Source organism: Hyperolius riggenbachi, chromosome 2 (assembly GCF_040937935.1).
Source record: "Hyperolius riggenbachi isolate aHypRig1 chromosome 2, aHypRig1.pri, whole genome shotgun sequence".
Taxonomy (NCBI): domain Eukaryota; kingdom Metazoa; phylum Chordata; class Amphibia; order Anura; family Hyperoliidae; genus Hyperolius; species Hyperolius riggenbachi.
The window spans coordinates 446929501-446942763 of NC_090647.1; the positions used below are offsets into that span (position 1 = coordinate 446929501).

Below are 13263 nucleotides of genomic sequence, written 5' to 3' on the forward strand. Positions count from 1 at the left end.
AAGCTTTTTTTTTTTTTAAATCATATCTGGTTCTCTTTAAAGGCTGCTTTCTCACCAGGACGTTGCGTTTAGGGGACGTTATAGGTTGCATAACGTGCCCCGAACACAACGCCTGGTGGTGGTGGAGGAGGACGCTACCAAGAGCCGCGTTAAAAGCAGCTCTTGGTGCGCCTGTTCTGTCGGATAAGTGCAGTGAATAATAAGTAGCCATGTGCCTGGCTACGTAGCGGACTCTCCCCGCCTCCTCTCCGCTTATAAAATAAAAAAAAAAAATTCACCCATACTGAGCATGTGCAAACAGTCTAACGCGGCTTAAACCGCTAGAACGCACAGTATGCTGCACTTCAAAAGAACGTGCAGCGTTACTGTGCAACGCAACGTGGGCAATGTTTTTCATTGCTGTGCGGTGGGGTGCGTTACAGGCTGCACTAACGTGCGCCTGTAACGTCCCACTGTGAAAGCAGCCTTAATTTGCATGCAAGTCAGAATTATTTGCATCTCACTGGCCATGCAGCTATGGTCAATAAAGAGATAAGGATTTACAATTGATGCAGCAGATAAGTTCCTTAATCAGTTTGCACAAACTTTATAACAACACAGTTTATGTGAGGCTATTTTTTTAAAATAATGTTCTATTAAATGAATATCTCAAAAGGTTCGAACTGGGGCTTTACAGTGATGTGTAGTGAGAGGGATATGGATGCAGCTATATTTATTTCCTTTTAGACAATGCCAATTACCAGTACCTGGCTGTTCAGCAGACCCTCCATCTTTAATGCTTCGTGCACAGGTGTGAGGCATGTCGCCCTACGGTGATCGGAACCCAATCTCCTGGGCGATAATGCGAGTCCAAGGCTGTACAGATACATCACTAGCCTGCAGGTTAGTGATGTGTTATGTTTATAAACGGGAGGGGGGGGGGGGGCAGTGAAAGGCTAATGGAGCAGTGGGCGAGATAAAAGGGGAGAACAACGCACTTGGCTGTGGCAAATGGGGAGAGAAGGGGCTTGTGTCGAGGGCTGCTGTACACATGCTGGATTCTCGGCAGAGGTCAAGTTTTATCTAGCGTGTGTACAGGAGCTTAACACTTTGAGCTACTGACTCAGGCCCCATACACACACTCAACCAACAGCGGTCTTTTATGCAGCACAATTATCAAAAAACTTTTGTTGTGAATCAAGTTGAAACAACCAAAAAAAAAAGGTTGTTTGTATTTGTTCAAACTGATAAAACGTCAATCTTAACTTTTGGATTGACGTCTTATCAGTTGTTTGAACAATAGTAAACAGCTTTTTTTTGGTTGTTTCAATCTGTTTCACAACAAAAGTTGTTTGATAATTGCGCTGCATAAAAGACCGCTGTTGAGCGTGTGTATGGGGCTTTAGACTGGAGTGGGACAGAAACTACTGAAGACAGAAAGATCAGGAAAGCCAGGCAACTGGCATTGCTTATAAAGGAAATTATTACAGGGTTACTTTGCGTCTCTAGACATATATCAAAAATGATGTTGGAAAAGTTGTCCCAGCCTCTCCAAGAGTTGCCAATAAGAACCTACATTTCATTGTCTTTTCCTTGATACCCAGAAAAAAAAATATAAAATATAATTTGTTAAAATGGACACTTTTGCAAAAAAATAAATCTGACTGTTTTTTAAACTTCTTCAGATATGCCCATTCGCTATAAATGTTATGCCGATTACAAATGCAGTAATCTAATCAACAGTTGTGTAATATGATCTTGACACAAGAATTAATATAATTACTGACTATTAAGGCATCATAACAGGCTAGTTAGGTAGGCCCTCATACTATACAAATGTGGTAAGATTGCCCAATCACATTGCAGTGAGTGTCAGGAAGTATCTGCATTACAGATGGGGAACAAGTATTATTATGACGTTTAGATGGGCCCATCAGTAAGGTGGCAAAACCAAAAGAACATTTGTACAGTGAATTTGGTGGGGCTTGATCAGTTCTTGAATGAGAGAAACAGGAAGACGGCAGGCAAGACTAGGATAACTGTGACTAGTCCCATCATCTCACTTCGTTGATTCACAAACGTTTGCTTCTCTCTCTTTTGTTTCTGTAATTCTTCCCGCCTTGCTCTCCAAGCCTGCTCCCTTGCCAACTGTTCTCCATAGTGTGCCTGATAAAAAGCATCAAAGTCAAACATGGGCTTTGAAGGGGTGGAAGATGTACTAGATGCCTGCCTCTGGCTGGTGGCCTCTTTGCGCGATGGGCTTTCACTTTTCCCACTGGGCTTTTTGGCAGTGCGGACATCCTGCAAGCTCAGGATCCCACGGTCATACTTCTTCCTCAGGCTGGTGCTCCCCAGTACATGATAAGCCTCAGTCACCTGGCCAAACCGCCTAGAAGCATCCTCATCCCCAGAGTTGCGGTCTGGGTGGAAACGAAAGGACTGTTTGTAGTACGCAGACTTGATCTGAGCCTGTGTGGCATTGGGAGATATTTCCAGAATGTTGTAGTAGGCAGTAGGGCTTGAGAACAGTGGCATTCCTAGGTCCTGCGCTCCATTGTTGGTACTCCATTGGCGACTCCTGGTCTGGTGGAAGGAGGCTCTAGGACCACATCCTTGAGAGTAGAAGCGGACCTCCTGTGGAGAAGCTAGCAGACTGTGTCTAGGCACCCACATAGACCTGCCCCTGGATACTGTGGGGGGCCGTTCTGGCTTCTCCCTAGGGCTGCATTCAGAGGTGGAGGATGCAGCTGTCTCTCTGCTACACACAGCGACAGAAACTGGGCATGATAAAACCAGCAGACTCTCCGGAGCTCTTCCTCCCGGGATCACATCAAGCATATGGAGCTGAGTACTTCTTCCCAACAACCTCAGCCTGACCTCCGCCATGTCAGCTTCAGAGGCCGGTTTCCTCTCAGCCAATAACATCAACGACCCCCGGGGGGAGGCGGGACACAAGCACTCCTTGTAATAGGCGGATAGTCCTGTCACTCACTGCAAGCCTCCAATCGAGACGCTGTAATCTCAGGACTATTACAGCGCACCTATGTTCGCAAAGCGGAAGGGCTACGTGGAGGCCATTTTCTTGGAGACTTCGGTCCTGTCCTGTGTGTTTTAGTAGAGCTGACAAACGCAGGAAGCGGATATCGAGGTGGAGACAAAATAATTGCGGAAGGAGTGCGCCTCCTCACAGTGACGTGTATTGTGTGCGCGGTTTGCACGTGTGTAAGAATCATGGCTGGCAGTATAAGGCGCCCGGAGCAGACTGGACCCCCAGAGCTGGTGAGAGGGGCACTCTGAAGCTGGGAGCGATATGCTGTGGCGTGCCGGGCCAGACAAACTGCAGATGTCACCCAATAGTTTTACTGTACATACACTCGTCTTAGGGGGTTTCCTCTGGGTGGTTTAGCTAAGCTCCTAGTTAGGATTAGGTATCAGACGGGGATTTGAGCAATGTACGTATAACTTTCAACATTAAGAAATGGTAAAGAGGGACACGATTGCAAAGAACACGACCCTGATGATACACAAGTAAATGTCAATTCACATCTCTGTAAATGCTGCAAACGTCACATAAAAAGTACTAGAAAAGCATACCGCCTAACTGTGAGATGAGAAAAAGGGAGAGAGGTCCCTGCTACACATCTAATCACACCACTAGCCACACATACCACTAATAATTCATAAGCAAAATCATAGATCCCAACTGTTTCTCTTTTGGAGGGACAGTCCCTCTTTTGGAGCCCTGTCCCCTTTTCCTCCTCATTTGTCCCTCTTTCAGGACTTTGTCCCTCTTTCTATGTAAATATATCTATATATATATATATATATATATAAATATCTACTAAAAAATGTTTGACTCCACTTTATTCCCATCCTTTGACTTGATATATTACTAATTTTAAAATGAACCAGGATAAAACGTACCAATGTGGTTTGAATTATAAATCAACATATATTTCTTATGAAATCTTTATGGTATGCGTGACTAGGGGTGTGATCAGGGGTGTGGCTGAAGTGTCCCCTTTTCTCATTTCAAAAAGTTGGGAGGTATGGCAAAATATTTAATTTTAGATTTCAAACCACACTGGTTCTTTCTGTCATCAATATTTTTTCTTTATATTATTATTTGAAATTTGGGAATAAAGTTTGGAGTTAAACCCTTTTATTTTAGTGGAAAAGTACATAGATCAGTGTTCTCCCCAGGCTCTTTTAGCCGGGTGCTCCACCCGGCTAGATTTGGTGACCACCCGGCTGTCATCGGCTCACCTCCTCACCACCTCCTATGCTGTAAGCACAGTTGCCCTGCATTTTCAACTCGCCCACCCGGCTACTTTTTTATGCCACCCGGCTATTTCATGCCACCCGGCTGGGAAAAAATTCTGGGGAGAACACTGTAGATATGTACATTAGTTCTGAAAGGGGGGCAGAGGGACTGTCCCTCTGAAAAAAGCACAGTTAGTAGCTATGAAAAAGCAAATTGCCTCGCAAACCCCAAATACAAATTGCAAAACAAATTCAAATAAAGTATAAATGTACTTTTAAACGTAAAATATAAATATTTGAAGTAGTTTTAAGTACTAATATAGGGAAGATAATACTGAATGAAGCCCATGATGGGCTACATTACCTCCTGCTTAGTCTCCTGATGCTGCTCGTTGTCTGTGGGGTCCCTTCTGTTTCTTGTGCCCAGTCTTCTTTTCTCCCTGCCTCCTAGAAGTACCTCAGAGCATTGTTGTGTGATCATGAACTGCGCATGCACAAATTTTGAATTGTACATGTGCTCATGGATGGGTGCTTACGGTGCACATGCATTTTGGAACTTGTCCCTGTGCAGTTATTAATTTGCTTGGTGGGATCCAGTTGAATACTTAGAGGACCTGGAACAGGGAACGTGTGGGGGTGTCAGAACTCATGAATATGCGTTTGATCATGTGATATATTTGTAAAGATTTTATTTTTATGATGTCCTGTTTTGGCACATGGTAATGAGAAGCAATTCAAATCCTTAAAGTGTACCTGAGATTAAAGTAAAGAAGAAATTTATACATGCCTGACGTACCTGGGGCTTCCTCCACTCCAGAGAAGCACCTATGATCTCTTCCTTTAGGGGGTGGGTCTACGGACAGAAGAAGTTTTTTATTCAAAAAATCGCAAAGCTGAAGCATTGTACAGTCAGGTAATTGCAAATGTCCTAACAATCGCTGCACACACATTACTACAGCGATTTTAAAGCACTGCAGCAATTCCTTTTGGATTTCTAGGCTGACTGCCTGATGAAGCACGATTGTACCTGCGCAATGCATTGTATTGTGGAGTATTTTGAATAAAGCTACTTATTGACAAAAGCAACATAATTGTCTTTGAGGAGGTAAGTCCACCACTGCCTCCTCTTTTAAACAGTTTTAGTATATTTTACTCTTGTACTGGCGCCTCTGTTCCTACCTACAGTCATTATTTAGTTCACCCTCGGTGGAGGGTTGCAACCACCTTTTTCTTCCTATCCACAGAGAGCGACTACTTGAGTGGGGTAAGGTCTAATCTCCCCACCTACCTATTCAGTGGTTACTTGAGTGGTAACCTTTTGTGTTTCCTGCACAATAATTGTAACCTGTCTTGTTTTGCTTTTTAGTTTTACAATGAGGATGAAGCAAGAAAATATACACAAAAGTAAGAAAATAAGAACATTTAATGAATTAATATATTCAAACATTGCTCCATTGTTTGAATACTTTTTCTTTCTTTCTTTCTTAGCTCCCGTATTATAGAGATTCAGAGTCAGATGTCAGAGCGTGCAGTGGAGCTCCTGTGTTTGCCAGAGGATCAGTCGTGTTACTTGTTGGATGTGGGGTATGGTGGCTCCCTTAGAACTGAAGCAATTGTTGGTTTGTGTTCCATTCTCTGCATGACACCAATAATTTGTCTTCACCTTTTATCATTCATCTTCTAGCTGTGGCTCTGGGCTGAGTGGGGACTACATAACAGAACAAGGGCATCACTGGGTTGGAATAGACATCAGTACTGCCATGTTGGGTAAGTTGGCGTACCATATTTTTGGGGACTATAAGACGCACCTAGGTTAAGAGCAGAAAAAACAGAGAAAAACATCTACTAAAAAGAAACAGAACAATTATTAATTGGCCTCAGGCTCCATGTCATCTTGGTTCAAACAACAATTACTTTATTGCACAAACATGATTCAAATCACAAAAAGGCTCCTTAATTGGAACCAATACAAAGGTATCAGTTAAAAACTTATTTCTGCACAGAAAGTCTCTACATTAAAACCACCAGAGCCTGCCCACATTACCCCTCAGTAGATGCTAGGCTTGGGTGCATGGAGTCTGTCCTCAGACCATTGTGCTCCATGCACCCAAGCCCAGACCACCTAACTGTCATACAACAGCACACCACCAATCACACAGCAGCTGCCTCCCCCTATTGGGGATAAGTCCATTCAGGATGTAAAGCACAAAGCTGCAGCACGAATAGATTAGCCAGTTTAAGCACAAAAAGGCAGGTTAGTTGACTTAGCAAGCCACATAGAGACAATGCTGCCCAGACATCATTCCTCCAGCATTAATCATGGATTATTATACTTGCGTTGGTCCACAGGGTATGGCTTCTCCCAGCTGGATGCCAGAGCGCTCTTTTCACCAGATGATCTGTGGCTGTTACTGTAATGATCGTATTCTTTGTATGGGAGCTCAATCTCTTCTTGATGTTTCCCAGTATTTCGCCTCAGTGCCACCTCACACGTGCCCCCTGTTTATGGGTTGCTGCACTCGGCTGCCATAGCCCTCTCATGCCCTTTAGTTAGCGCTTGCTATTACCGGCTGACTGTGTCAGTGTATGGTGGTGGGGGACGCTAGTACAGCGTGGTGCGGGGTCAGGCTCCTCCCACCGACCAGTTTCGCGTCACATGACGCTTCATCAGGGCGTGGCTTAAGGGCGCTCCGTCCATCTCTTTATAGGGAGGTAAGATTACTTCCTAGTGTGACTCACTCGCCTCTTGGTGATGTCACACTGTTCTTCAATCCATTACAGCTTTATTGTTCACATTGTCCCATAATGTTAATCACGTATTTGTTCGAATCTCTTTCCTTTCTTGGTGTCATTTTTCCCCCCGATAGTCTTCAGATACACTTCATTTCAATCACCATTTTTGGCATGTTACATTTTATCTAAAGTGATATATCCACATAGAACGTGGTATTTCATCATTATTCAGTTCTTCCATGCCATCTAGTGGATTTTATATATATTGCAGGAGTATTGCTAAAAGGACTATCGGTCTCTTTTCCCTATTCATTCAGCCATCAGTCATACATACCTACTGGCTGCATTTTTGCATATCTTTAACCCAGGATTACATCTTAGTTTTTAATTTTTATATCTTTAGCAGATTTCTAAGGGGGATTTTTATTTTTTATTTTTTGGTATTTAATATATCCTTTTGTCCTCATCTCACCCTAGTTTACTGCTTCTTTGGAAAAAGGTTATTACTGTATGCTTTAATTCATTCCTTTTTACAGTCCTCTCACCAGTAATCCTTGTTATCTATGTTTTTTTAGGGCTTAATATCACTTATAAGCCATCTGACGTAGAAAAGGGGTTAGGTTTACCTCAGAATTGAATCCGTGCGGCTCCACAGTGTTTAGCTTGTAGATCCACATTGACTCCTTTCCCAAGAGCACATCATCAAAGTCTCCCCTCCTCTCCGAGAGGTTCAACCTGTAAATGGCTTTCACAGTTGTACCCCTCAGGGAAGCTCCATGTTGCTCCCTGTAGTGTTTATATAATGGCATCTCAACCTCCCCCTCCTCAAACCCCAAACTATTTATGCTGATATATGAGAACAAACCCCAAACTATTTATAAAAACATATACTAAACCTGGTGCATCCATGGTCCAGGGAGTCTCCGGGTGATCATAAGTCGGAGGCTCCCTGTGTTTGGACTATAAGACGCAGGGACTTTTTCTCCCCACTGCATCTTATAGTCTGAAAAATATGGTATATATTTTTATAAGTTCCCAAACGGATTATGCCTAAATTGAAAACTTGTTTATTTCTCTAGATGTGGCATTGGATCGAGAGGTGGAAGGTGATTTGATCCTTGGAGATATGGGTCAAGGTATTCCTTTTCGTCCTGGCACCTTCGATGGTTGCATTAGGTAGATGAACTATATAGAAAACTCACTATTTGCTTTGTTTGTTTCATGAGTGTAACCCTGAACACATTAAGATGGCCATAAGGATATGATGGGGAGTGGAAGAGTGCTCATCACTGTGTTAATGATGTACTGTGTGCTGACCAGCCCATGAAAGACCACACACACACATTTTGCCTCCACATACATGTGTTATGCCTCCACATGCAGAAAAATACTTTGGGACTCATTTCTGAGTGAAATAATTCACCTCCTACTGCCAAGGTCTCAAACACTATGCATCAGCAGGAATGACATCACTTACAACTAGAAACCATATATGACCATCGCTAGTGACATCCCTCATGGCTCCCAAAATATTAAACACAACTTTATCCACTTTAGTGATCAAAGATTCAAACAGCCATTAAAAACACTTAAAGAAGACCTGTAATAAAGGAAAGTGCACCTGGGGGTACTTAACTCGGGAGAGGGAAGCCTCTGGATCCTAATGAGGCAACCCCCGTCCTCCTGTGCAGCATCAATCCAGTGCTTGACCCCCGGATAGTGGAAAATAGCAATATTTACCTCTGAGAACCAGTACAGGCGCAGTACCACCTCACCCCCCCCCCCCCCCCCAAACCACCACCAGCCAGGCACTGGCGGAAATTAGCCAAGCCTGATCGGGTGTGCTGTACTGCGCAGGCATCTCGCACCTGCGCAGTAGTGCATACCCGATCGTGCTTGTCTATATCCGCCTGAGGCAAAGGGGAAAGCTTCACTACTCATATACTATATCAGAATCAGAATTCGTTTATTTCGCCAAGCACGGTTGCACCGTGCCCGGAATTAGTTTTGGCACATTGATTGGCAAGAAAGAGTTGTACAAACAGACAGGAATAAAAACAACATAACGAGTGCAGCAGTACAAATCAACAGATACAGGAGTAATATAACATTTGCAGTAGGTCAATTGCGGGTCTAGCAGGGACAGCAGCGTGTAGCAGAAGATAATTCTAGTACGACCTAGGCAGGGCAGTAAACAGAGCGGCCGCAGCCAAAGTCAGGTATTAGTCCGGTAGATGGCTATAGGGGCGGTCAGCGGAATGGGCAGAGTTCAAGACTCTGACGGCCGTGGGGAAAAAAGTGTTCATACGCCTAGTAGTCTTAGCAGGGATGGACCGAAACCTCCGGCCCAGTTTGAGTCGAGTGAAAAAACTGTGGCCAGGGTGACAGGGGTCGCCCACAAATTTCCTTGCTCTATTCCGCAGTCTAGTATTATAGATGAGATCCTAGAGGGGGAAGAGGTTTCCCAATAATCCTTTCCGCTGAGCTGATGACCCTCTGGAGTTTGTATCTGTCGCTGGCGGTGCAGCTAGCGAACCAGACCAGGATGGATGAGCAGAGGACTGACTCGATCGTAGCAGAGTAGAAGGACCTCAGAAGATCATGGGCCATGCCAAACTTCTTAAGTTGGCAAAGAAAGAAGAGTCTTTGCTGTGCCTTCTTCTGAGTCGCGGTAGTGTTTGCCCTCCGGGTCAGGTCAGTAGAGATGGTTGTACCCAGGAGGCGGACGTTGGGAACCCTAGCGACCTCGATGCCCTCGATATATATCGGAGGGGGGTTGCTGGCATTCTTCCTGAAATCAATGACCATCTCCACGGTTTTGGCTGTGTTAAGAACTAGCCTATTCTCTCTACACCAATTGCAGATTCTGTCTACCTCCTTGCGGTAAGCCTGCTCGTCGTTCTCACTAATAAGGCCAATGATTGTGGTATCGTCCGCAAATTTGATGATTTTGACAGTCAGCTGTGGATGTGCAGTTATTCTCTAAATAAATTCACTTTGGTACAGGTACTAAAACTCCTCCGAAATCTTCAGAGTGGGGAGATAATGGGGGAAATATGGATGAGATAACACTTGCAGCTTCAGTTCTTATCACTGTAATGGAATCAGAAAAATCCTGATCAAGGCACCCTCAATACCTGGTGTTCAGGTGTTTTACTCTGTGATTGTCCCTGATGCTGGCGGGCCACACAGTACAATGGCTGGAGACTTTCGCTGGGACACAGTGTGCTCGCTGATCAGGTTTGCCAGTTCCTTTGCTGCAGCCATTAGGAGTGCTCACCACTCCTGCAACAGTCAGCTTTAGGCTTGGTACACACAATACAATTTAATTTTTTTTCTAATAGATTAGATGTTAGATTCAACATAAACATTCGATCTATTATGACTGGATTTTATTCATGTGACACCAGTTATTCAGGATTGATATAGCTGGGTGCCATCAGTATAGCTGGGTGACATCAGGCCATGTTTTTGCATCAGGTTGCCAGATGGTAGCATGTATGTTTTGAACAGTATCGGGCAGATGATTTAGCATTGAAGCACACCATACTTTAGTGGTACAGGGTTGGACAAGATAGATCCATCCCAAGGATACTATTTGTGTGCTGCCAGCAAAGAAGGCCCAGTCCCACAGGCAAACTAAAGCTAGACATACACGCTACAATGTATTTATTACATTCGATTTGCTAGATTTTATGTTATATTGAAAATGTATTAACTAGGGCAATTCTGATCGATATTTGACCAAATATTGATGGTCATCGAGTGGGAGTGCCTATTACTTGAGCGATGCTGAATGGAGAGCAGGGAGGTCATGATCTGGAGTATTATGTGAGCATTGTGTAGTACAAAGCTGAGAAGGTGTGGTGGGGTTATTGAATATTAGATCAGGTATTTCTGCTGAAATGTTGTCTATTACATACTGGTGCAGCATGGTAGAACAGCTACTATCAGGATCATTTACTTGATCTACCACTTATTGTAATTTTAGCTTAAACTCTCTATTCATCAATTATAACCATGAAGATATCAGTATAATGATGATTCTCAGTTTATTGTATTGTTGGTTTTTTAGTATTTCAGCTCTGCAGTGGCTCTGTAATGCAGATAAGAAGACTCATAACCCACCACGTCGGCTTTTCCAGTTTTTCTCCACGCTTTACTCAGCACTGGTAAGGGATATCATTTAGATACAGTGACCCTTGTTCAATTGACGTTTTATCCTAGGAGATCATTTCTCATCTTCTCCTAAAGTGTACTCGAGGTGATGTGGTGAGATAAACAATGTGTATGTACAGTGCAAAACAACTACCTTAAGACCGCTCCACGCCGATTGGCGTCAAGTCCTGGGGCTGCAGTTTGCTCCGCCCCCTCTTCAGTCTCCGAGGGGCGATCGCCACTTGGAAGACTGTTAGACGGCGTGATCGACGTCTATTTACATGTACAGTGCTGCAATCGGCAGCAGCGCTGTACTGGGGACAGCCATGTGACACGGCTGTCCCCTCCTGAGGCTGGGGAGTGATTGGCTGTCAAAGGCTGAAGCCTATGACAGCTGATCACCCTGATTGGCTGGTGGAGGGAGGGAGCAGGGAAATCAAAATAAAAAAAGCAATTTTTATTCAAAAATAAAATAAATATTTATAAAAATTTTTTTAAAATAAACAACTGTGGAGTGATCAGACTCCCCCCCCCCCCTCCCCCACAGAGAGCTCTGTTGGTGGGGGGGAGGGGGGGAATCACTTGTGTGCTGAGTTGCATGGCCCTGCAGCTTGGCCTTAAAGCTGCAGTGGTCAATTAATAAAAAAAACAGCCTGGTCTTTAGGGGCGGAGCAGTGCTTTCCAGCGCTACTAGATTTGGGCGCAGCCAGCGCCGCCATAGACTGTAATGGGAATCAGTCTATAGCGGCTCTCAGTGAGTAACGTCGGCTCCGTCAGAAGACTGAGCCGAAGTTGCTTAAAAACAGAATACTTCGGCCTCCAGCAATCGCTGGAAGCCGAATTATTTCATACCCCCACTATCCATGGCGGCCTGGAGGGGGAATAGTAATTAAAACGGCCCGGACTTGTGCAGAAGCAGCATCAGCCTTATAGCGCTGTATCCTGCGCCCAAGTCTACCGGCGCCGATTTCAAATGTACTCCTTTAGGGGGGTTTAGCACTGTGGTTAACCAGGCTGTTTATATGTTTGAATTTTGCTGCCTGAAAGAGTTAATTTTTAGGCAAGTGACAGCTGCTGTCTTGTCTACTTTGTCAGGAATATAGTAACCATCACTGATAGGCAAATTATAACCATAAAAGTTTGGCTGGAAGAATACAACTTCTGATAGCAGAAGCAAGAAAAAAGGTCATAAGTTCATGTATTTTCCTCTGGGACACCTAATTGGCTGCCATTGAGCATGGACAATAAAACATTTAATCTTTGTAAATGTTTAAATGTATAATATATCATGCTTTCTGGATTTATTTTGTAGGAGGTATGTTTTTTTTAAAAGTGGCCCCAGTTCGTGTTAGTTTCTTACTGTGCTCCCTATCATAGTAGAGCATGATAGTGTTTCTTATTATTGCTCCCACAATTATAGTGCGCCCCCATAAGTTAGTATACTACCTTCCATTACAGTGCTCCTAGTGTTTTTTTTTATTAGTGTGCTTGTAGTTACTCTGACCAAAATGTAGTGCTTCTTTTTATAGTACGCCCTGTTATAGTGTGCTCTATTACATTCCCACCTCTTTCTCCCTTCCACCATTTGGGGTGAGCATATGTTTGAAGGGGACACAGAGGTGTCAAAGAGGTACTGTCATAGGAGGGATAAAATGCCTGAGAACCCCTGAAAAGTCCTCGAGGAATCCTGGTTGAAAGAGCCTGATTCTAGACGTTATGTATCTGTTCAGTTTTTCGTTGTCGTGTGGTATAGGCGCCTCTCATAACCCGTATCTTTGTTTGTTTTCCCCAGTCTCGTGGCTCTCGTGCCGTGCTGCAGCTGTATCCTGAGACTGCACAGCAGGTTGGGGAAATGTATTTTGTGATTATTTTTACCTTTTTGTCTTTTGGTTGAATATACAAATTATTGAAGAGAGAGTGATGAGAGATGACATGATAGAGAGAGAGAGAGATTATTTGAACACCCTGTGATTTTGCAAGTTCTCCCACTTAGAAAATAAGAAAATATGGAGGAGTCTTAAGTTCACATTGTAGGTGCATTCCCAGCTCGAGACAGAACTTAGGAGGAAAAAAAAAGGAAATCGCATTGTAGGATTTTTAACATATTTGAGCACCTGAGAAATCAGTGTT

The 13263-nt window shown here is 43.8% G+C and overlaps 2 protein-coding genes across 2 annotated transcripts in view; one reads left to right on the plus strand and one right to left on the minus strand.

Annotated features, from left to right (window-relative positions):
* On the minus strand, positions 1-3110 carry DNAJC30 (DnaJ heat shock protein family (Hsp40) member C30). Its single transcript, XM_068270024.1, has one exon. It carries the CDS (start codon positions 2902-2904, stop codon positions 1969-1971), a length of 936 nt encoding a protein of 311 aa, XP_068126125.1. The 5' UTR covers positions 2905-3110; the 3' UTR covers positions 1-1968.
* Positions 3072-13263, plus strand: part of BUD23 (BUD23 rRNA methyltransferase and ribosome maturation factor) — a 26996-nt gene continuing 16804 nt past the window's right edge. The window contains exons 1-7 of the mRNA XM_068270025.1: positions 3072-3258; positions 5609-5646; positions 5731-5826; positions 5927-6009; positions 8055-8151; positions 11051-11147; positions 12926-12976. Coding sequence (XP_068126126.1) covers positions 3211-3258; positions 5609-5646; positions 5731-5826; positions 5927-6009; positions 8055-8151; positions 11051-11147; positions 12926-12976 — 510 coding nt within the window. The 5' untranslated portion in view covers positions 3072-3210. The remainder of the gene's footprint in view (positions 3259-5608; positions 5647-5730; positions 5827-5926; positions 6010-8054; positions 8152-11050; positions 11148-12925; positions 12977-13263) is intronic.